This window comes from Poeciliopsis prolifica, unplaced genomic scaffold, assembly GCF_027474105.1.
Source record: "Poeciliopsis prolifica strain line A6 unplaced genomic scaffold, Auburn_PproV2 SCAFFOLD010, whole genome shotgun sequence".
Taxonomy (NCBI): Eukaryota; Metazoa; Chordata; class Actinopteri; order Cyprinodontiformes; family Poeciliidae; genus Poeciliopsis; species Poeciliopsis prolifica.
The window spans coordinates 6,724,972-6,747,601 of record NW_026562385.1 but is presented as its reverse complement, the minus strand read 5'-3'; the positions used below and the strand labels follow the sequence as shown (position 1 = coordinate 6,747,601).

The window sequence follows — 22,630 nt, the reverse complement described above, 5'->3', positions numbered from 1 at the left end:
ACATCTTCTAACTCAGAAGCTTCTACTGTCAGCCAGTTGTGGAGGCAGCAGAGGGAAGTTTTAAGTTCAAGTAATTTAGTTTTATATTGAAGATATTTAATATTTATGAATGATTGTCATGACTGCCGCATGTTTTGATTGAAAGGCGCGATTGAATTTTTTTAATCAACTAACAAATTAGGAGCCTCTATTATTGTGGTTTGGCAAGCGAGGGATCTGCAGAAAACTAGAAATGGTTCTAAATTGTAGAAGAAATCTCAAATTGACGGATCTTTGCATTGCAGAAAGCTTAGTGTACCTATTAAATATTTATGGGCTTGCCATACAGGCTCGCGCTTTGGAGCATTCCTTGGCAACGTGACGTCGCTCTCCACCCTCCTTCCTGCATTCTCCCAGACCTCAGTGCGCTCCGTCCTGCACCGACAATGATCTGCCTGTTTCTGTCCTTTTTTGCCCACGTCTTCCAGTCAGGTTGGTGTTGCCTGTGTTTCAGTCGCTGGCTGGTGGTTCTCCGAGCCTCGCTCTTGAGTTTCACCGGGTGATATTTTCCAGTTTCCAGGAGATGCTGGCGGGTCAGAGTCGCCTCCTCGGCTAGCCGAAGGCAGCACTTATACCGGGTCCAGTGGAGTTAAGAAGCTTTCTAACTTTAACTGGAGCGCTGCATTAGTTCAGACTAAACCAACCCGAACTAATGAATTATTACTAACTAACTAAAGTGTTCTCTCAGCGCGCAGCGTGGCTCATGCGCTCCGCTCCTCATTGTCTGAAAAGTTGATTCATCATCCTATTATTAGCTCAGGGGTTCGCGCGCTGCTTATTGGGAAGATTTGTGCTCGTGCGCAGACTGTGGGATCTGATAGGCTGCTGCAGACAGAGTCCCCACAATGAGGCCGACAAAGAGGTCACAGCGAGATCTGCAGGAACTGGAAGATCTGGTGCCCAAACAGGCGCGGGTTGATGAAACCGGTGAGGTTCCAAACGTCTGGTTTGGACTGCGGGGACTGCGGGGATTGCGGGGTTGTGGCTTAAAATGATGTCGAAGTGCTGATCTTTGGGCACCTGCTGCAGGTACTTTGTTTTAAGTCCGGCTGCCACCACAGAGATGCTGTTGCGTATAAAAATACTGGAATACAAACAGTTTGCATAAAGCTAATCGAGATGTAAGTTGAATTTCAAATTGTGGATGTCAGCATTTTTATAGGTGTCCACTAGGGGGCGATGCTCATCAATGGAAGATAATACCAAAGCAGGATCTGTCAGTGCCGACCCCAAATCTGATTGTTTTTTTTTTTGTTAGATGCTTGGTTTATTTATTTGTTTGACTAAAAATTATTGATATGCATGCAACCAGTTGCCTTCAGATATTCTAGAACCACTTTATATAGTCATATTTTATAGTTTCACCTTTGTATAATAGGTCATTAACACCATATTCAGCGAAGGGGTTTTTTATATAGAGAATCATTAAGCAAAGAGCAAAATTAAAATCAAGTAACAGACAATGACTGTTTACTGATACAGATTTACTTGATAATCCAATTCAGGGTTTCCCACAATGTACAATATTATAAGCCTGGTGGGCCACCAGACTTTACTTGTGCCCCCCCACCAGGCTTTGCAATGTTGATTTATTTTAGTTTTTTGTTTTTTTAATGATTGCTAATTTGAGGACTTTATAATTGATGTTTTGGTATTAACTTATCTTCCAGTCTTCCAATAATGTATAGTTATCAAGTCAAATTTTCTGTCAATTTTTAAACATTATTTAACTTAAAAACATGGCAGGTGGCTGGATGACTGCCCTAGTGCTCGGAGCACCGAGCTTAGCAGGTTTCCTGGGGGAAACCCTGCAACTGTATTTCCATCTTGAGAAACAATAAAGTTTTCTATTCTATTGACATCTTTTATATGTTTGCCAGAAATTCAGCGTCAAGTTTGGGAGGCTAGTTTGAGTTTGATACGTTTGGTTTCCTGTGTTGTTGGCTTCAAGCGCATGCTGTGCTCAAGTTAAACAGTTCCCCTCGTGCCGTTTCAGGCTGGACGGGGGTGAACGAACGCACCTTCATCGCCGTGAAGCCGGACGGTGTGCAGCGGAAACTGGTGGGAGAAATAGTGCGTCGCTTTGAGAAGAGAGGCTTCAAACTTGTTGCTCTTAAGCTTATAAAGGTATGCACTTGTGGTTCGAATGCTGCGGAGGGTTAGCGCAGTGGATCAGAGATGCAGTCTGGTAAATGAATGTGTTTATCTTGGTTGCATGTGCACACCAGGCGTCTGAGGAGCTGCTGAGCGAACACTACTGGGAGCTGAGGAACAAGCCTTTCTACAGCACCCTAATAAGCTACATGAGTTCTGGACCGGTTGTTGCAATGGTGGGTTTCCTCAACAGGCTTCTCAGCAACGTTCTGACGTGTGGGGTTGTGTTCAAAAGCCTCCTGTTTTTTGTGTAGGTGTGGCAGGGTATGGATGTTGTGAAGACCGCTCGCAAGATGCTGGGCGAGACCAATCCCGCAGACTCACTGCCGGGAACCATCCGGGGAGATTTCTGTGTGGAAGTGGGCAAGTAAGTCATGTCATCACCTTACCGCGCATGTTACAGGTCTAATCTCAGTCTTTTGTCCGTGGAAACATGCAAACATGTTTTCTAGTTATACTGGGTAAGAATAAACTGCAGGGTAGGAACCATTGAATTAGAAATTCTTTAACGTCATCGTGAAGATATGTTGTTGGTTATAAAAAGATCGATTGTATGACTTTTTTTTACATTGTCGTGTTTTCAGAAAGTACTCGTTCGTTTTGCGTCGGGATGATAATCGGAGGAGCAACTTTCACTCTTTGTTTTCAGGAATGTGATCCACGGCAGCGACTCGGTGGAGAGCGCCCAGAAGGAAATCTGTCTCTGGTTCCGTCAGAACGAGCTCCACCGCTGGGAGAGCACCAACAACAACTGGATCTACTGACGTTTACAGACCTTCTGCAGCTTTAAAAGATCAAACCTCTGTTAACTTTTTCTTTTTAGCTTCAGTAGTTTGTAGCAAAGAAAGGTAATCTCTGCTTTCCTGCATCATTTTCTTGGTTTACATTTTTGATGGAGTAAACGTAAAGGGGCAGTATTATGTAAAATTGACTTTTTTGAGCTTTGCATCATGTTATGATGTTATGAAAACGTACCTGGTGTGTTGCTTTGATCCTGTCACACATACTTGAGAAATCCTTTAACCATTCAGCTGTGACGGGACTGAGCGCCAGCACTGATGACAAAGCTCCTCTTCGGAGCTGCAATTTCCAACTTTCAGAGCATTACAGAGCTTCTTGCTTAGCTCCTTCAGACTAGCCAGTAGCAATTAGCAGACACCTGGTGGAACTGCACACCTGCTGAGCTCAATATACCAGCAGCTTCTCTGTGCAACGCTGGTAAAGACGTTGTTAAGCATGGAGCACGGTTGTGACTTCTTGAAATGCGGAGTATCTTAAAGAGACAGAGACCCAATTTCAAAGCATTAAATTATAACGTCAAATTTATCTTAAGCCACATTTGATATATAGAATCTTTTATAACAACTGAAGGTAACATAGTTACTTGATTGTGCTAAAAGAAATGGCACATAACACTGCCTCTTTAGCAAAACAAAGTTGCACTAAATAGACTGAAATAGTTAGGATCAGTAATGTTTTTAGTTTTCAAGCTATACGGATAACTTGTCACAATAAGAAACTGCAATTATGAAGACAATGCATTTGAAATCATTACATGATTTAAAAACGGAGAATTGATATTTATTAAAACATAAAAATAGCCTCTTTTCATTTGTGTCACGTTTTCCAGGTCCTCTATGGGTGTAAAGATGATCATGTGGAAGTACTTGAATGTAAAGTTTAAAGCTTTTGAACAGCTATTGTTACTGCTTTTGTACTTTTATGCCAGGCTCAGTTTGTAGCCTGTCATAACACTGCAATAAAAATGGAGCAAGTTCATTTTTAACACTTGAATAATAAAAAAAAAAAAGACAAGTTGAATCTTTCTGAGACGTTTTTTGCTTTGTACTTGTTGCATTCTCCTTTGATGCAAACAAAACAAACCCAGAACACACTCAAGATGATTGCTTTCGGCACACAAATATGTTTTAATATTTAATCCACAGATAGAGATCAATGCACGAGTTTCCATACTGAACAAGGAGGATGGGCTTCAGTGCGTCTGGACATTTACAGTTATCCCTGTACATAAAATAACACCATGCCACTGTTTACTTGCTTCACACCAAAGCATCCGATCCAAAGCCAATCAAAGAGGGAAATCTTAGGAACCGAAGGTTTGAAATATTCAACTACCAGTCTGAGTGGATGTGGAAATGGTCTGACCTTTCACCTGTCTTGGACTGCCGCGGCCGCACCACATATTAATCTCACTGAGCTTGTCCGTGCCTTGAAAAATTACTAACTGTTCCGCATTTTGTCACGTTACATCCATAAACTTTAATGTGATTGAAATGAGAGGCATATACTTGTATTTAGCACCTTTTACTCTGATAATCTATGATAAAAATTCTAAAAAACACCACTTAATTAGTAAACAAAATTCACCTGTGTGTATTCAATTTTCTTTACAAAATTACAGCTGTTTTGTGGTGAACTAATGTTGCGTGTCACCCTGAAAGCACCGTACCCACAGTGAAAACGTGGGTACGCTTTTGTTAGCACAGACAGGGACAGACTAGCGCTGGACACAAGAAGGATGAGAGGATAAACGAGTTACTAATTATAAAATCCTAAATGTTTGCTGTGGATTTGCATTGACTCCCATTTTATTCTGAGACCTTTAATTTAATTTGTTGCTTTTATCATGTAAAATTTCAACAAATCACATTTATGGTTGTAACATGACAAGATGTAGAAGGGCTCAACGAGTAAGAATAGTTTTTCAAGGCGCTGCATGTTTTCAATCAGGACCTAAAAAGTCTGTAAATCATTTCAAGGGGGAAAAGAGATGTAATTTCTCAACTTATTCAACATTTACTTTCACTGGGACCAAATGTATTTTTACTTTAGCTCATATCATTACATAAGAACGATAATATTTACTGTTTTTTTTTTTGAAAATGCAACTTCATCTCCCGTCACATTGCTGTATTTGTGGCTCTCCTTTCTTGTTTTTTGTTTTTAGATTTAAGTTTAGGTAACGAACTTAATGGCGAAAATTATTAGGAGCTCTGGGCCCGATGCAACCGAGACTGGATATCAGAGATAAGGTGTGCTTACAGGGCGAGTATTCAATGGTTACAGAGGAGGGAGGTAGTTACAAGGCTTATGATGACGGTTACAATGCCCTGTGTGGGACAGACACAGGATGGCAAGCAGATAACTAGGTCAAAGTCGGTACTTACAAGGCATTAAAGTTAAAAGGTGGTGGGGTGGCAGGGGGTTTAATAGTTGCAAGGAAAGATGCGCAGCTTGAAGGGTTTATTCTTTTTCAGAGCCAGAAGGGAACTTTTACATGACCGGGGAATAATTACAAAGTTTCAGTGGCTTGAAGCTTCTGGGGGCGGGCGAGGAAAGAGGGAGACTTCATCAGTAAGATGTTCAGGTGTGCTGCTCGAGCAAATTTAGGCGTCACTCCGGCACGTAGGACACCTGCCAGACGATGATGTGGCTTCGCTCAGCTTTGCTCAACGCAGGTTTCATCTGCGAAGTCCCACCGCCGCTGTCGCCTTCCTCCGTCTCATCATCCTCCCCATCACCTGCAGGGAAAAATAAAAACATGGATCAGGACACAATTGTTGCTATATTTGATGAGAATAAAACACCTCTTTGGGCAGTTAATTGGCTTACATATGACAAGTGGCATTAGCGCACAGAAATGGGTAACACTTTATTTGAAGGGTGGTGCATAAGACTGACATGACACTCATAAACATAACACCTGTTATGAACATGAAGAAGTCATAATAAACGTGTATGAATGTTGTCATGAAGTGTCATTGGGTAAATTATGACGCTTTTAATGCAAAGTGTCTTTAAAAGTTGCATCGAAAGGGCATTAAAATGGCCAACTTTGTATTTTTTGGTAAACACTGACACTTTTAATGCAAAGTTCGATTAATATTTCCACTGAAAGTCCATTAAAAGTGTCAACTTTGCATTAAAAGTGTCATTATTTAACAAATGACACTTTATGACAACAGTTCACAAAAACTCCTTTGCATCCAACACAGGTGTTACATCATGGTTATGACAGTATTATGACAGTCTTATTCACACCCCTTCAAATAAAGTGTTACCCAAAAAGGTCGACTATAATAAAATGTTATTAGAAAAGTGACATAGTAGCTAACACCATGTATGTGTTTTATTAAGAAAACAGCGAGTTGAATGATTTTTGTTCGAGTGAAGGTTTGTGAGAGTCACTGCCCACCGATGCGGAAGTCGATGTAGCCCTCTCCTCCGCTCAGCACCAGCACGTTCTGAACGCTCTGCGCCTCCGTCTCTGTGGGCGCTGCGGTGCTCTGACCTTCGGATGGACTGTCCAGTACGCTGCCGTTTAAGGTGGCCAAAACATTACCTGTGCAAAAAAGAAATAAATAAATAAAATTTAAATTTGGAAATTTAAATTGCACATATAGGACAGCCTGGGAAAAAGTCACAATCTGTATTTTAAATCTAATTAAAACTATCAAAATTGAGTTGTCCTTTGATGGGGGGCTTAAAATATGGTAGTATTGAGGATTCTTGTTCCTCATGACTATAATCTGGGCCCTGCCTTGTTTTCGATGTGTTGCTTTTGAGGTTTAAGACACTTGTATGCTATTGTCAACATAAAAGCTATCAATTCTGTGCAAATGACATTAAGGCATTTAGGTCAGTCTTTTAAACTTGCTCAATCTATCTTAACAATCTAAAAACCTAATCATTTAAAATGAAGCTCTCTGTGGTGGAGGGATGCTTTAATACCAAGATTCATTTTATACTGTGTTGACATCTCTTTCACATCTCATGAGCAAAACAGTCACTTGAAGGCGGTACAAAAAGCGATTTATTAATCTAAATGTGAAGCCGCGATTTATATTTACCCGGTACGGATACGAAGAACTTGACAGCATCACGGTGTCCATGGAAACACAGCTGCGCTTGGGCCATGGAGCAGTAGGGGATGAAGCTGCCGGTGCTCTTCTCAGAGCTGTCATCGCCGTACACATGGATCACGCCGCCGGAGGACGTAGGAGACACTTTATTGGCTGATGGAGAAAGAGAGAGAGAGAGAATATTGGTGAGAGGGCAAACAGGAAGGCTCGCACTAAAAATCACACGTGCAAAAATACACACTTTAAACCCCAAAATAAAATGATAAAGATCTTGCATGCAACAAATGTGTTACGCAGAGAAGATATAAATAAAAACAACAACAAAAACTGGAACTAATCAGTGAAATGTGACACTAAAAATTATTGAAGAACTTTTAGGGTTTCTCAACAGTGATAAAACACAAGACTGCTGAAAGTATACCACCAACAAAAAAGCATGTAGAATAATGGAGGTCTGCAGGGAAATATGAAGGGTTGACTGGGTGAGAACAGTTAGATCACCGCAGCAGGAGGAAGGGAGGGAGCGCTCCCACTTACCCCTCAACCCCAGCAGCTGTCCCCGGTGAAGAACCACCGCTTTGGGGGGAACGAGAAGAGGAGAGAGGGGAGAGAAAGAGGAAAGCAACAGAAAAAAGTTACGACCTGGACTGGGAGAAGGAGGTCCAGGAGAGAGGAAAGACGGAGGAGGGAGAAGATGCTTGGAGAAGAGCGGGGAAGGTCGGTGGGAGTTTTTTTAGATTTTTGTAAAATAATAATCCAAAGCACCAGTTTACGGAATGATTTTTTTTCTTCATATTTTCTGTTTTGTAGTGCAATTAAATGCAAACTAACTTTCTAAGCAATTATTAAATAATTTGAAATAATTTCAAGATAAAGCCATCAACTTTAAATCAATTTCAAAAACCAAATTTCTTTATGATGCTGCGCGTCACTTTCTGTCACACTTACTCTCTGTCAGCGGGATGGAGATGATCACGCCGTTTCCTGTCCCCACCCAGAGACGGTTTCCACCAATCAGCAGGGCCGTGATCCGCACAAACGAGAAGCCCAGCTTGCCGGTACCTTTAACCCAGAACCCAGTGGACGGCGTGTCAAAGCTCAACATCAAACACCCCTGCGACGATAACTAACTGCGTAAAATCTCCATGAGCCGGGATTAACCGAGCTCGAACTCACCCAACATTTTGCTGACGTATGGCTCAATGTCCACATCCTGGAGGTGCTGGTGCGTGTGCGCGTGGTACAGACGCAGGGTGGAGTCCAACCGGATCGAGACCCACACGCCGTCACCGATCCAGGCCAGCTGCCGCACCTGGCTCTCCCTCCGGGGGTGGGCATCGAACGATTTCTACGAAGCAGCAGAGAAAGGGACACGGAGAGAATCAATAGCAGCGGAAGCCGATGAACCATGAGGAAAAACCGAAGCTAAATGTTGGATTCGGTTGTGTAACTCACCTCGATTTGCATGCTTTTGGGCTGAATGACGTGAATCTTGTTCTTGTAGCCGCACCAGACCTTATCGTGGACGACCGCCATGCAGCGGATGGAGTGATGAGGCCGGCCGAGGTCCATGAGGTGATAGTTGGACAGGTCCCACAGGCCGTCTGGGGACAAAGACACAGTGAAGCGATGCCACCGCAACAGACGAAAGCATCTGGAGGCAGTCACACCAACATGAAGCAACAGTCAAGGTGCAAACACCTTCTGATCGGTGGAATATGGCGAGCGTCCCGTCAGCGAGGGCGACCAGCACACGACCTTTCACGTGCCTGAAAAGAGACAGCAGACGGAAACTGCTGAACGACTGGAGGGAGAGAGAGAGACGCTGAATTCAGAGCGCAGCTGTCCAACGAAATGACATGTGGCTTCAATAAAAAGGACGTGGAGGGATGTTTGACTTACACCAGACTGAGAACCGAGTCTTTGAGTTTGATGGAGTGGAGACACTTCTTCCAGTTTCCGACGGCAGAGTGGACATAAAGCCTTGGAGGGAAAGAAGCAGATCAGCAACGAGAAAACAGCTTCTCTTTCTTGTTTCTGCTATTTCTGTTTAACTTTGAAAAAATTGCATGTTCAAACCTAATCTATTTAAGTCAGTGTTGACTTTTTTCCCTATCTTCATACACATAATTTTATGACTTGTTATATTTTCCTTTCATCAAAGCACATCAGGAAGTTTACAATCTAACTTCTAGTTTTATTTGATTATTTTATTTCATATAACAAAACATGAAGCTTTATTTGAATTGTTGAAAAATAAAACCTCATAAGAAGTAGATTTGCTCACCAGCCATTCTGCGCCCCGAGCCACATGGTGGGGGCCACGCTGGTGTAGTTCTTGGGTTCTTCCCCTCCTTCCTCAGACTCTGCGGGCTGAGACAACTCCTCTTTGGACTGGCCCGCGCTCCTGAGTGGACAGACACCATTCGAAGCCTCAGCCAGTGCGCTTATTGTTTCCACGGCTCGGTCTGTGCACGTGCAGCTTTTGACTTCCTACCGATCATCTGGCGGACGGGGCTGGGGATCGGTGAAGACGTGCTCGGTGAAGGGCCCCGGGCGCCCGGACCCCATCTCCGGGTGGCTGGCTGTGGATTCAGAAACCTCCGTGGCCTCTGTGGCTTCCTCGGCCGACTGGGCCGGGTGAATCTTCCCGTTCGTGACGGGAGCAGTGGGGGCTGCAGACAAACAGCAGAGAAATGCGGACTGTAACAGGTTGGCCTTTTACGGCTGGATTTTTCAGTGCAGATCGATGATATCAGGCAGAATTTAGGTGGAACAGCAGGTTTATTCCTCCCAGCATCACAAACAATGTCACACTCTTGGTCTTACAAACATCTCAATGTCTCAATATCTCTCTCACAGGTGAAAATTACAATCTTAAATAGTCCCAGCTGTGACAGTTAAAACAATCTGAAAATTCATAAGATAATCCCATTTTACCCTGTTCCCCTTAATTGAATAAAAACATTTAACTACAACCACATCAACTTCCTTTTTATAAATATTTTTTATGTTTATCCTTACCCTTACTAAAACACCATAAAACAGTACACCATAAAACAATACACCCCTCTCCCATTTTTTCTCAATGGTCTCTCCCAGGACCTATATCATTGTCCAGCCCCTTAGGACAATATTTGTCCAAACATTCTGAGAGGACACATAAAAAGACAGGTGAGTCACTATATTAGCACATTCCACACCTAATAAATTATGCACATCATTTATTTAGTTTTATCCACCAATAGCTCATTGCTCTGAGTATCAATTCTCCTCTCTTCACAGTTAACCACCTCCACTGGCCAATGAGGAGCAGCTGTGCAGAGCCCAGAACAAAGGCTACACACCAATCCCTAAAATACTCAATAAATACAATTAAAACTTCCTGAGTGCAAAATGTTATTAATTTATAGATCTACTTTAAAAGTGCAGTGCTAAATAAAGTGCATAGTGAGAAAGTGCAAATGTTTTTACAGTGCGATACAATACATTGAATAAATTAATTCAGTAATGAAGGCCTCTTCATTACATTTCCTCCCTCCTCTTTTCAGAGCTCAGTATCTCAGTCCTCTGAGACTCTGGATAAACAGTCAGCAACCACATTCGACTTTCCTGGCTTGTACTGAACTGTAAAGTCAAATGGCTGCAGTGCCAAGTACCATCCAGCGATGCGAGCGTTGGCATCCCTCATCCGTCTCAACCACTGAAGAGCACGATGGTCAGTCTCCAGGATGAAGTGACGTCCTAACAGATAATACCTGAGAGCCTCAATAGCCCACTTCATGGCCAAGCACTCTTTTTCCACTGTCGAATATCTCGTCTCTCGGTCAAGCAGCTTCCGACTCAGAAACACCACGGGTCTTCTCTCACCGTCCACCTCTTGTTGCAGGACAGCTCCAAGCCCTACTCCTGAGGCGTCTGTCTGTAAGATGAATGGTTTAGCAAAGTCTGGTGTGTGTAAAACTGGATGAGTACATACTGCTTGTTTGAGATCGTTGAATGCCTTCTCACAGTCTTCTGTCCAACACACTTTGTTGGGGGCTGCATTCCTTGTTAGCTGCGTCAGCACAGCTGATCGTTCTGCAAACAAAGGTATGAATTTCCGGTACCAGCCCACCAAACCCAGAAATCCTCTCACCTTCTTCTTTGTAGATGGAACTGGAAAGGACTGGATTGCTTCCATCTTCCCCACTTGTGGCTTTATTTTTCCAAACCCAATAACAAAACCTAAGTACTCCACTTCTCTTCTCTTTGTGCAACCTTACACTTCTGTGGGTTCACTGTCAGTCCGGCCCGCCTGATGCGGTGTAGCACCTCCTTCAGATGAATCAGATGCTCCTCCCATGTCCGGCTATACACTACAACATCATCCAAATATGCTGCAGAAAACTCTGACACATCTCTCAACACTTGATCCATTAAACGTTGAAACGTCGCTGGCGCCCCCTGGAGCCCAAATGGCATGACTTTAAATTGGTACATACCAAAAGGCGTTTTGAAGGCCGTCAGTTCTCTTGCCTCTTGTGCCAAAGCCACTTGCCAGTAGCCTTTACACAAATCCAACGTTGTGATGTAGCTTGCTGAACCGACTTTCTCCAGTAGATCGTCCACTCTAGGCATTGGGTATGGATCAAAGTTAGAGACACCATTTAAATATCTGAAATCTATGCAAAATCTCAGAGATCCATCTTTCTTTGGTACCAGCACAATTGGGCTGCACCACTCACTACTAGACTCTTCAATGATACCCAAATCCATCATCAACTTTATTTCTTTTTCCAGCACTGGAACCAATCGCTCTGGAATGCGATAACTCTTTTGACGACTCGGTGCATCTTGTTTCACCTGAATCCTGTGTTTAACCAGTGATGTAAATCCTGGAACTTCTCTGAAGAGCTGAGGGTCCAAGAGAGGTTTGATTTCTTCCTGCTCAGTTGGAGACAGATGAGAAATATCAACCAGAGCACAGTCAGACATGTTGGTAGGAAAGAATTTTTCAGTCACCTCCTCATCCTCAACCGCTCTCACAAATAACTCCTGATGCACAGGTTCTTGGTGACTGTGGAACTCCTTCAACAAGTTAACATGAAAGGCTTGATGCTTCTTTATCCGTTCCGGCATATACAGTTCATAAACCACTTTACTCACTTGTTTGGTGATCTCATATGGTCCATGCCATTTTGTCAGCAGCTTGTTGTCACTGGTAGGCAGCAGTAACAGAACCTTCTGTCCTGGCAAAAAGACTCTGTCTCTGGCCTTCTGATCGTACCATGTCTTTTGATGTTGTTGAGCTGCTTTCATGTTGTCCTGTGCAAAAGATGTCATTTCCTGCAATCGCTCTCTCATGTTAATGACATATGCTGCAATGTTTTCACCCTCAGGTTTCGCATCTTCCCAGCAGTCTCTCAGTAGATCCAGCGGACCTCTCACTTGACGTCCATACAATAATTCAAAAGGTGAAAAACCTGTGGAGACTTGTGGAACCTCCCTGTAAGCAAATAACAGATACGGCAGCCACTGGTCCCAGTCGACACCTGTGTCGGAGACAAACTTGCGTAGCATGTTTTTAAGAGTCTGATTGTATCTCTCCACTAGCCCGTCCGTTTGGGGGTGGTAAGGGGTGGTCTTAAGTCCCTTAATCCCTAGTAATTTGTAAACCTGCTGCAACAGTTTGGACAAAAAGTTTGTCCCACAATCTGTGAGAATTTCTCGGGGTATTCCTACTCTAGAAAAGAGCTGCAGGAGACAATTAGCAACATGTCGGGCCTTAATGGATCTAAGAGGAAAAGCTTCAGGATACCGTGTAGCATAGTCGCATATCACCAATATGTAACGGTGACCTGTAGTGCTTCTTTCTAATGGGCCCACAATATCCATGCCTAGCCTTTCAAAAGGAGTGTCAATAATGGGCAGAGGTTGTAGCTGGGCTCTTGCTACTCCTTTGCCTGAAGTCAACTGACATTTTCACAGGAACTACAAAATTTTGAAATCTGGGTATACATTCCTGGCCAAACAAACGACTACTGATTCTGTTCAGTGTTTTGTAAAAAGCCATATGACCTGCCCACGGAATTGAATGACCCAATTCCATAACTTTGTGTCTAAACTGTTGTGGAAGAGCTAATGCTTCACAATGTCCTTTCTTCTGATACAAAATACCTCCTTTAGTAATGTAAACTGCATCTTCACGGAAGTCTACCTGGCGCTGATGAGTTTCCTCCTCCCTAGTTGCTTTCTCAAACCAAGGTTTTAGAGTAGGATCATCTCTCTGGAGTGCACCTAAATCTGAGGGAATGTCAAACTCAAACATATTATTTGGCTTAGACAGCTGTTCTATTCCTTCATTATTTGAGCCTTTGAACTTCTCTTTTCTTTTCTGAGCTTTTGACTTTTTAGTTTTTCCCTGCTCTGTTTCCAGAGACTCTCCAAAATAAGGGAGTTCTTCCAACATCGCCTTTGAACTTTGAGCTCTTGTGACTACATTACATGGTTTCAATATTTCTGGTACATCGGATTTGAAACATGGACCTGGGCATCTCTGTTGGTAAGTACTTGAGGCTCATAATCCGACTGATGAAGAAGGTCTAAGAGAGTGGGAATATCATTACCAAGTATAACTGAATATGGCAAAGAGGGAACTACAGCTACTTGTACCAGGTATGTTTGACCTCCCACTGTCAAATACACCTCTGCACTAGGGTAGACATGCTCATCTCCATGTATACAGCTTATTTTAACCCCCACCTCACTTAACTTTTCATCTGGGATTAAGCTTGCATGTACTAAACTGAAACACCCAGAATCAAGCAATGCTTCTTCTTTCTTCCCATTAACTAGCACCGAAGCCGTACAAGCTTTTCTTTTTTCAACTTCAGTAGCCGCTCTTGGAATTGAACACTCAGTGATGGCTTTGATTTTAGGGCGGGACAAAAATGTTGCGTATGGCCAAAACCATTACAGTTGTAACATCTAATATCCTGACCTGACTTATGAAATGACTTTTTAACCTTAGCAGGTCGATGGGAAGGGAACTGCTTAAAACTAGAACCATTTCTAGCCTGACTTAGACCAGAGCCCTGTTCACCCCCAGTGGACTTACTTGGTTGGGCATAATGAGTCTCTTGGCCAGCATAGGTGCTCCAGCTCCCCCTCCTGGCTGATCTGAAGACTTCTGCAAGCGTAGCTGCTTCTTCTGCTGTCTTCGGGTCACGCTCACGTATCCAGACCTCCAATTCTGGATTAACCATCCTTAAAAACTGCTCCAGAATTATCTGCCCAGATATTTCTTGCACAGTAGATTTATCAGGTTTGATCCATCTTGAAAACAAGTCTTTCAGTCGAACATAAAGTTCACGCGGCGTCTCACCTGATTCAATCTTTAGGCATCTGAAGCGGCGTCGATAGTATCAGCAGTAATTTCATATTTTGCCAGAATTGCCTCTTTCAGTTTATCATAGTTCTGAGAGTCAGCAATATCCATTAGAACATAGGCTGTGCGGGCCTTTCCGGTCAACAGAGGGACCAGACGAATCGCCCACTCATCTCTGGACCAACGACACACCTGGGCCATCCTCTCGAACGTCGTCAGAAAATGCTCAATGTCGTCATCCGTCGATAAGGGAAGAAATTTTGGTTCAATTATGGACCTGGAACCATGAGCCACCTGAACATCACTACCATCTGATTCTTCTGCAGGTGCTTCAGATGCTGAAGGTTGATCCTGTGTGTCTGACTCATCCTGTTTTTCCAGTACCGCATTCACTTGCAGCTGCATTTGTTGAAACTGATGCTGCATACTTTTCCACCTCTGCTCCTGGCGGGAAAAATCTTTATCCATCTTCATGTCTCTAGCCACCTGAGACCGCATAATGGATTTCACCAACACCGCCAGTTCCTCCAACTTATCTTCAGGGTTGGTCGCTGCCATGGTTTCCATTTCAGAGGAAGCTCCAGCTGCTTCATCAGGCTCTCCCTCTTGGCCTGGCTTTTTACCACCTCTGGTCATCATCTTTGCACTGTGGCATGAATAGACGCACTTCTGACACCACTGTAACAGGTTGGCCTTTTACGGCTGGATTTTTCAGTGCAGATCGATGATATCAGGCAGAATTTAGGTGGAACAGCAGGTTTATTCCTCCCAGCATCACAAACAATGTCACACTCTTGGTCTTACAAACATCTCAATGTCTCAATATCTCTCACAGGTGAAAATTGCAATCTTAAATAGTCCCAGCTGTGACAGTTAAAACAATCTGAAAATTCATAAGATAATCCCATTTTACCCTGTTCCCCTTAATTGAATAAAAACATTTAACTACAACCACATCAACTTCCTTTTTATAAATATTTTTTATGTTTTATCCTTACCCTTACTAAAACACCATAAAACAGTACACCATAAAACAATACACCCCTCTCCCATTTTTCTCAATGGTCTCTCCCAGGACCTATATCATTGTCCAGCCCCTTAGGACAATATTTGTCCAAACATTCTGAGAGGACACATAAAAAGACAGGTGAGTCACTATATTAGCACATTCCACACCTAATAAATTATGCACATCATTTATTTAGTTTTATCCACCAATAGCTCATTGCTCTGAGTATCAATTCTCCTCTCTTCACAGTTAACCACCTCCACTGGCCAATGAGGAGCAGCTGTGCAGAGCCCAGAACAAAGGCTACACACCAATCCCTAAAATACTCAATAAATACAATTAAAACTTCCTGAGTGCAAAATGTTATTAATTTATAGATCTACTTTAAAAGTGCAGTGCTAAATAAAGTGCATAGTGAGAAAGTGCAAATGTTTTTACAGTGCGATACAATACATTGAATAAATTAATTCAGTAATGAAGGCCTCTTCATTACACGGACACACGGTTTCATTTCCTGCACAATGCAACACTAAAAATATTCACACCGCTTGTCACATTTCAAACGCAGCGTGGTCGGAAAAGCTGATGAGAGTTGATGCAAAGATGGATGGAGTTAAATACAGGATTACAAAAACAACAAAAGTTTGAGGAAGAAAAGTGACAGGATGAGGAAAAGTTAAAGCAGTTTGGAAACTTTTGCAAGACAAGTGATGAGCCCACCTTGTCCTTTATCCACGATGGGTGTGTCTGTACGTGAGGAGCAGTTGCTGCGGGCAACACTGCAGTTCGTGGCACAGCCAACCAGCGTGATGCCAGCCAACATGCCCTCCACACCTCCCATGTCTTCTCCTCCTCCTGCACCTCCATCACCGGGATCCAACACGATTTCTCCTGCTGGATAATCACTCTCGCTGGCAGCTGGAGAAACCAGAAATACACATGGGCAGCAAAAAATAAATAAATAAAAAAAACTTACTTTTATGTTTAAATATAACACAATCAGGCATAAAGTGGTGCTTTCTGTTTGACCTGGCACACTGGAGATGCAGAGCACGTGTGCATTGCAGACATTGAACTGGTCAACCAGAGAACCAGGCTGGTTGGCGTCGATGATGACCACTTTGCTGGCAGAGTGGGTGCTGGTGAGGATCCACACTCGACTGTTCATGCTGTCTGTCTCCTGGAGCTCCTTAGACTGAGACAGAGGTGGAAAGACAAAAACAATGGTGCTGAAGTAAGAAAAAAAATAGGGTCACTAATGGTTCATTATGGAGGAAATAAGGGCTACCTTCCTCTTCTCAGGTGACGCGTTCTTCTTGTCCGCTCGGTCCTCCTCAGTCTGCAGGGGGTCACCGCCGCCTGATGGGGCTTTGGGCGGCGCCACCTCCTGGCTGCTGACTCTCCATCCCGTCAGGTCGACTCCGGCGGCACACCACAACTACAAGCACAAATGCAAATGAAGAACGGAGCGCAAAACATCGTTGAATCCTCCACAGTCTAAAGATGCGATCAGAAACAGTAAGAAATTAAAGAAATGGGCCAGTTTATTCTTCTATCCCCTTTTCAAACAAGTAGTCATCTAAACCGATATTATATTTGAATTGTGCATGTGAATATGTTTGAAATAAATAACTAAACAAATAACTAAACCAAACTAAACCTGGATTTGATTGACTTTTTTAGTTTTGTGACCAGCGTTGAGATGAAGTCAGCTGTTTAAGTATTTTAATAACACACTCCGAGTAAATAGTGAGGCTTCCAAATAATCAAACACTTCTCATACAACATTTTCATCTTTAAGGTGAGAACAAAAACAGATGAAAAAAGTAAATAAAGCATTCTTTGAGCATATGTACCCACTGAGCTCATTTCAGTGAAATCCTCTCACCTTCCTGTTGGGGTCTTTCTCCACCAGAGGGCGACAGTACACCGGAACAGGCACATTCTTCATGCGGTTATCCTCTTTCTCATTGGTCTGCAGGAAAAAGTGATGGGTTGTCAGGAGACAGGCAGTGAGTTATATGTTTCGGTTTGCTTGTAGCATCTCGAAATCCCCTGAGCACTGACAAAAAAATATATATACATATAAAGCAAAAAGCACCGTTTATATACCCACGCTATTCATCTTTTTGTCTCCGCCTCTAGCTGTAATGGTGAAGCTACAAAATATTAAAGTCTAAGCCACATATGTGACAATATGAATCTGCTGTGCGTCAAAGCCAGGGACGGATTTGAGCAGCAATTAAATGTTTATTCTATAGAAGCCCAGAACAGCTAAAAATTGAGAAACAAAACGCCACAGTCTCATCGCTATAAAGTGCATTAGTTGCTCTTTTTTTTTTTTAAGGAAAAACACCAAGATAAAGCAGAGTTGTTAAGAAGTGTGTAAAGTAGGGCAGGTTGAGACAGACAGAGGTCAAAGGTGAAAAGGCTGCAAGGGGTAAGAAAGTCTTGTAGCAAATATCCAACCACATCATGCCTACAAATAAAACGTTATCGCTAAATTTCATGCATTTCTGGAAGTTCGCTTGATCACAAATCCTACATTTGTGATTTATTGTTTTTTTAATTTAAAAAAAATGTCTTTTCCTATCAGCTTCTGAGAGGGTCAGAGATTCAGATGGGAGGTTAAGGACAGGCGGGGGAAGCCACGGAGGCGCATGCTGGCTCTCTGTCGGTCTCACTTGCCTGTTGTCTCTTCAGCGGGCTGTCCTTAGCGCCGTCCGTCTGACCGCCAGTCTGCAGGAGACCAGAGTTAGAGCCACCTGCCTCCTAACACACCGCGGGCGGCGTCGGCCTTTTTACAGCCTCGCTCTGCCAGCAACACTTCAAGATACACTTGAAGCCAGACATTTATATTCACTCTGTGACAAACCTTTTTTTTTTTTTTACTTATCTCACATTAATCAGACTTAATCTTTCAGTTTTAGGTAAGTTAGGATGACTTTTTTTCTTCTTTTTTCAGTGATTAATTCTGATTTTTTCAAAATGTATATATTTGCTTAGGATTTGGCAGATTTGCCCTTTGAACTGTCAGACTCGTTTCAACCTTTTAGGTTTCTCACAACAATTTTCTGGGATTTTGGCCCATTCCTCCTGACAGAACTGATGCGACTCGGTCAGAATCAGATCAGGGCTCTGTGATAGAAACTCTTAAATGCTGACTTTGTTATATTTAACCCACTATGATTCAGATTTGAAGGCATTTGGGTCATTGCTCACCTGAAAAACATATTCCACACAAAGCTTTGACTTCTTGACAGATGCCGTGACATTTGGCGCTAATATTCCCACGCGATGTTCTTTCTTCGTAACGTTATGTTGACAATATGCTCAAACATTTCAATGTAAGATTTGTCCCTGAATGTATTTGTGTGTCATATTCTGAGTGTTTTATGTTGTTTCTATGAGTTCTTCCACACTGAGCGACCTTTCAGCCGATTCGACCACAGAACCTTTCCTGACCTGAAAGAGGAAACGTTTCATCTGGTTTAAAACCTTCCTGGTTTTGCTACACAGCGTTCTACTTCTATTATAACTTCTAACTTCTTATTTCCAAGGACAGGACAATTTTTAAAAATCTAAGCTGATCATAAAGTTACTGTACAGGGATTTTATGTCCCTGTACAGTAACTTTAAGAAGACTAGACCTTAAAAATGAGGTTACTTTAAGATCCTCGTGTATTTAAAAATAATTCCTACACTTCATAAAGTTTACAAAGAAGGTTTAGCTCCCAGTTTAAGTCTCTCATGTCTGCCAGTTGATGCTCTACATGTGCAAGAGTCTTACGTTATCCGTTTTCCTTTAGGTTGGGATTAAAATTTTACTGTAAACTTTTATTGTGGTCGTCATGTTTTCTTGAGGTCATTGGCTGCTCTTTCACTTTTTGTCAGTCTAGTTTTGATCCATCGTCAGAGGAATGTTTCTTCTTCTCATGTTGAGGAACTTAATTTGGTCTTCTCTGAGAACGACTCCATAACATCTTTGCTCTTAGCACAAAGGCTGAGGTCCTCTCTTGCTCACTCTGCAAGTTTTCTATAAAAACCAAACCTGAGGACTGAGGCGATCAAACCGGTTTCAAGATTTCTTGGTTCATTCTCCTCATTGCCCATGTGCAGAAACTCGCAAATAAATCTGACTGATTTGTGAAGATCAACATCCGCCTGCCTTACTTTAATGGCATGTTTTCTTGTTTTTTCCCATTGTGAGGAAAAACTTGTTGCCCTTTCTCATTTTTGGATGACACGCTGTTCAATCTGCTGTCATGAACAGCAGATTGAACTGACTGAATATAAGAGTAAAAACAGCCAAACTTCAGCAGACATGAAGAACTATTGATCATGCAGGATCTGAAATGATTACAAGAAATTCTTGGGGAATTAAGACATGAGGAAATGATTGGACTTTTAAATCTTGGGAGGCCTCGTAGCCATGAAGGTGGGGAGAGCCCCGTGTGTGCGTTTCACCTGCTTGAGGCGAGATGGCACGCTCCAGCCACAGGCCTGCATGATGCCGTCGTCACGGCGCATGTGCTCTCGCACCTGCCTGTACTGCTCACGCCGCTGCTCTCGGCGCGCCATCAGCGCCGAGTCACTGAGGAGAGACGCAACACCGTTACTGGCCAGTCTGGAAGCAACGGGGTCAGGGGGAGAAGAGAGAGAGCAGAAGGCGAAGCGTTAGCAGCCTGGCCAGCCAGCGGCGAGAATCAGAGAAGAAGAAGAAAAGATGGAGAGAGGAAGCAGAAGCAAAGCTGCTATTTCCTGTTAGGGAACATTAGCTAGTGGTTTGTTGGTCCTGAAACTCTGTCTTTTTTAACTTTATGCCAACAGCATTGTTGAGCATACTTCTTCTGCTGCAGTAATTAGTTGCTTCTTGTCACAAGGAGCCAACTACAGCAAAAGCGCTCTGATCTGCAGGCTGCTAGAAGCGAGCGAGCATCCAGGCGTGCTGCAGGGTAAGACCAGCAGGACAGGCTGGATTAAGTTTGCTTTTGGCTGCTTTCGCTCACTCTTCAGGGAAGAACTCCAGCGTGCGGTTGGAGGTGGAAATCTGGCACATGGTGTAACTGCGCCGCTGGTTGAACGCCGGCGAGGGCGACTTGTAGTGGATGTTGACGCTGGAGTAAGGTCGCTTGACTGGCGGAGGGCTGGACGAGGAGCTGAAGAGGCGTGCAAAGCTTTGGGGCAGAGAGAGTCATGAAATGATCTACGTTTTTTATTCCAGTAAATATTGCAGAATAAAAGCTGAAGCTTACAACTGCCAGATGGTGGACTTCTTCTTCTCCTGGATGGGAGGACTCTCCCTGGAAGCCCTGGGAGAAGAGAAGAGAGTAAGTTCATAATACAAATAAATAGTTCAGTTGAAAAACGGCATTAGGAGATTTCATAAAGTAGCAAAATATGATGAAATTAGAAAAAACAAAAGGCAATGGAAGAACAAATCAGATTTGTTTTTCTTTTAGACAAAAGAAGAAATATTTGAGATGTTCTTAATTTTTCGTCAAAAGTTGCATCTGTTCATGAGTACCTGATCATCTCAGTCCATCGCACCGCCTCCTGCAGCTCCATCAGCCTCTCTTTGTACTGGTTCCGCTCCATCAGCACACGGGCCATCTCCACCCGAGTGAAGCGGCGCCGCTGGGTCATCGACATGTCCCCGTCCTGCATGGGCGACGAAAACTGGCCACAAAGAAGGAGAGTACACTTTTACGAACCGATTTTAACCAAAGGAACTCATGGAAGCTGATTTTCGTCTTTTATTGTGCAAAACCCTACGCAGCTAAATACACATCATTGACGCACAAGTACTTGAAGTTCTGTTTTCTTTCCCTTGTGTCTGCCAATGATAATAGAGGTACTGAACGTGGTTTGTGGGACAGGATTTACTCACGTCATCGCCAACTTCGTCTTTGGAGTCCCGAGACGCTTCTGCTCTTAACCTGAAGTCACAAAGCAACACACAGCAACTCAGTTACGTAGAATAAAAGTAATTTAATTGCCCATAGCAATGCATAAGGAGAGCAGTGACTGACTTGCGACTGACTCGTTTATTTAAAAAAATAAATATCCGCACTTTTAAGCTTTTCTCAGGTTGTGAACACTTTTTTAAAATCTGCCTGTATCTAAGCTTTGACCTAAACGTTTAAATCCATCTTCAATGTTTCATTTTAAGAAACTTTCCTCGATACAAAAATCAGACAAATCAAACGAATGCTGCAAATGTGATTATTTTGGAAAATGCGAGGACATATGACGTAAATGTTCAGCGGAGCTTTGACATTTCAATTAGCATTGAATTTCTGCGTCAAGTTAATTTTGCTCAAAACATGAACATGTAGGCCGAAACATTTTTTTTATTTTTTATTTTTGTGGGTTTGAGAAAAACAAACAGAAACTACGAGCTGCACATTTGAATATTTTTCCTCTTCCCAGTTATATTTGCACCCAGCAAGAGAAACAGGTATTTAACACTATCATGTTACTGCTGTTGAGACAAACCTGCTATTTTACCCTCCCTGGGTTTTAGGTTACGGGTCAACAGGTTCTTGTTGTGTACCGACTGTGGAGCTCTCTCATCCTGAACTTTATCGCCTCTAAAATCTTGCAAGACAAATCTAAGAAAAAAATAAAGTTTCTTTCACCTCTTTATTTCTTCTTCCAGCTCCTTGATTCTGGCGTCCACCTTGTTCTTGGATTGCCGCACCGCCTCCAGCTCCTCCTTCAGCACCTCCTGCTCACTCGACAGCTCGTCCACTTTGGCGATGAGGTCGTTTTTTACAATGTTCAGAGCGTTTCTGCCAAACAGCAGAGACAAGAAGGGTATTGAAACAAGCTGCCATTTTCTAATGTGATGGTAGCTTCCATGTGTAACATCTCGATTAGGTCAGGCTGGCATATCACTGAAAATCTTTTATTTGAATAGTCCAATTCCAAAATGAAAAAAATATCAACAGTAAATACAGAAATGTGTTTATTTCTGTCAGTTTTGATGATTAGAGAATGCAATCCTCTCAAGACAATCTAATGTAATGTATTTCTGTTGCTTGTGTTTCATTTTCCACCCTACTTTCTCCTTCCACTCAACTTTCCATATATATTCTACATCGCCTATGAATTGACAGCTTCTTTAACAATGTGACCTAGTAGTCTTAGATTTTATTGATGTTACATAATATT

General features: G+C 42.8%; 2 protein-coding genes across 13 annotated transcripts in view; one reads left to right on the top strand and one right to left on the bottom strand.

Moving 5' to 3' along the window:
* Positions 1–374: 374 nt before the first annotated feature.
* On the top strand, positions 375–4,008 carry nme3 (NME/NM23 nucleoside diphosphate kinase 3). 2 transcript variants are annotated; one of them, XM_055035322.1, is made up of 5 exons: positions 375–471; positions 2,036–2,166; positions 2,268–2,369; positions 2,448–2,560; positions 2,843–4,008. In XM_055035322.1, the coding sequence occupies exons 1-5, from the start codon at positions 426–428 to the stop codon at positions 2,955–2,957; spliced, it is 507 nt and encodes a 168-aa protein (XP_054891297.1). In that variant the 5' UTR covers positions 375–425; the 3' UTR covers positions 2,958–4,008. The 2 variants fall into 2 exon arrangements, with proteins under 2 accessions (XP_054891297.1, XP_054891296.1); XM_055035321.1 differs by lacking the exon at positions 375–471 and adding an exon at positions 489–966.
* A 1,066-nt stretch (positions 4,009–5,074) lies between these two features.
* mapk8ip3 (mitogen-activated protein kinase 8 interacting protein 3) overlaps positions 5,075–22,630 on the bottom strand; it is a 32,741-nt gene continuing 15,185 nt past the window's right edge. For 5 of the 11 annotated variants that reach the window (XM_055035309.1, XM_055035311.1, XM_055035315.1 and 2 more), the window contains 22 exons: positions 22,096–22,248; positions 21,345–21,393; positions 20,982–21,133; positions 20,710–20,766; positions 20,464–20,631; positions 19,922–20,081; positions 18,143–18,193; positions 17,343–17,429; positions 16,743–16,892; positions 16,484–16,649; positions 16,175–16,372; positions 9,574–9,751; positions 9,364–9,483; positions 8,979–9,059; positions 8,778–8,845; positions 8,532–8,680; positions 8,253–8,424; positions 8,025–8,138; positions 7,614–7,652; positions 7,065–7,229; positions 6,410–6,556; positions 5,075–5,735 (listed from right to left, as the gene is read on the bottom strand). In XM_055035309.1, coding sequence (XP_054891284.1) covers positions 5,608–5,735; positions 6,410–6,556; positions 7,065–7,229; positions 7,614–7,652; positions 8,025–8,138; positions 8,253–8,424; positions 8,532–8,680; positions 8,778–8,845; positions 8,979–9,059; positions 9,364–9,483; positions 9,574–9,751; positions 16,175–16,372; positions 16,484–16,649; positions 16,743–16,892; positions 17,343–17,429; positions 18,143–18,193; positions 19,922–20,081; positions 20,464–20,631; positions 20,710–20,766; positions 20,982–21,133; positions 21,345–21,393; positions 22,096–22,248 — 2,752 coding nt within the window. In that variant the 3' untranslated portion in view covers positions 5,075–5,607. The remainder of the gene's footprint in view (positions 5,736–6,409; positions 6,557–7,064; positions 7,230–7,613; positions 7,653–8,024; positions 8,139–8,252; positions 8,425–8,531; positions 8,681–8,777; positions 8,846–8,978; positions 9,060–9,363; positions 9,484–9,573; positions 9,752–16,174; positions 16,373–16,483; positions 16,650–16,742; positions 16,893–17,342; positions 17,430–18,142; positions 18,194–19,921; positions 20,082–20,463; positions 20,632–20,709; positions 20,767–20,981; positions 21,134–21,344; positions 21,394–22,095; positions 22,249–22,630) is intronic. The other 6 variants (XM_055035312.1, XM_055035320.1, XM_055035317.1 and 3 more) reach the window with 3 other exon arrangements.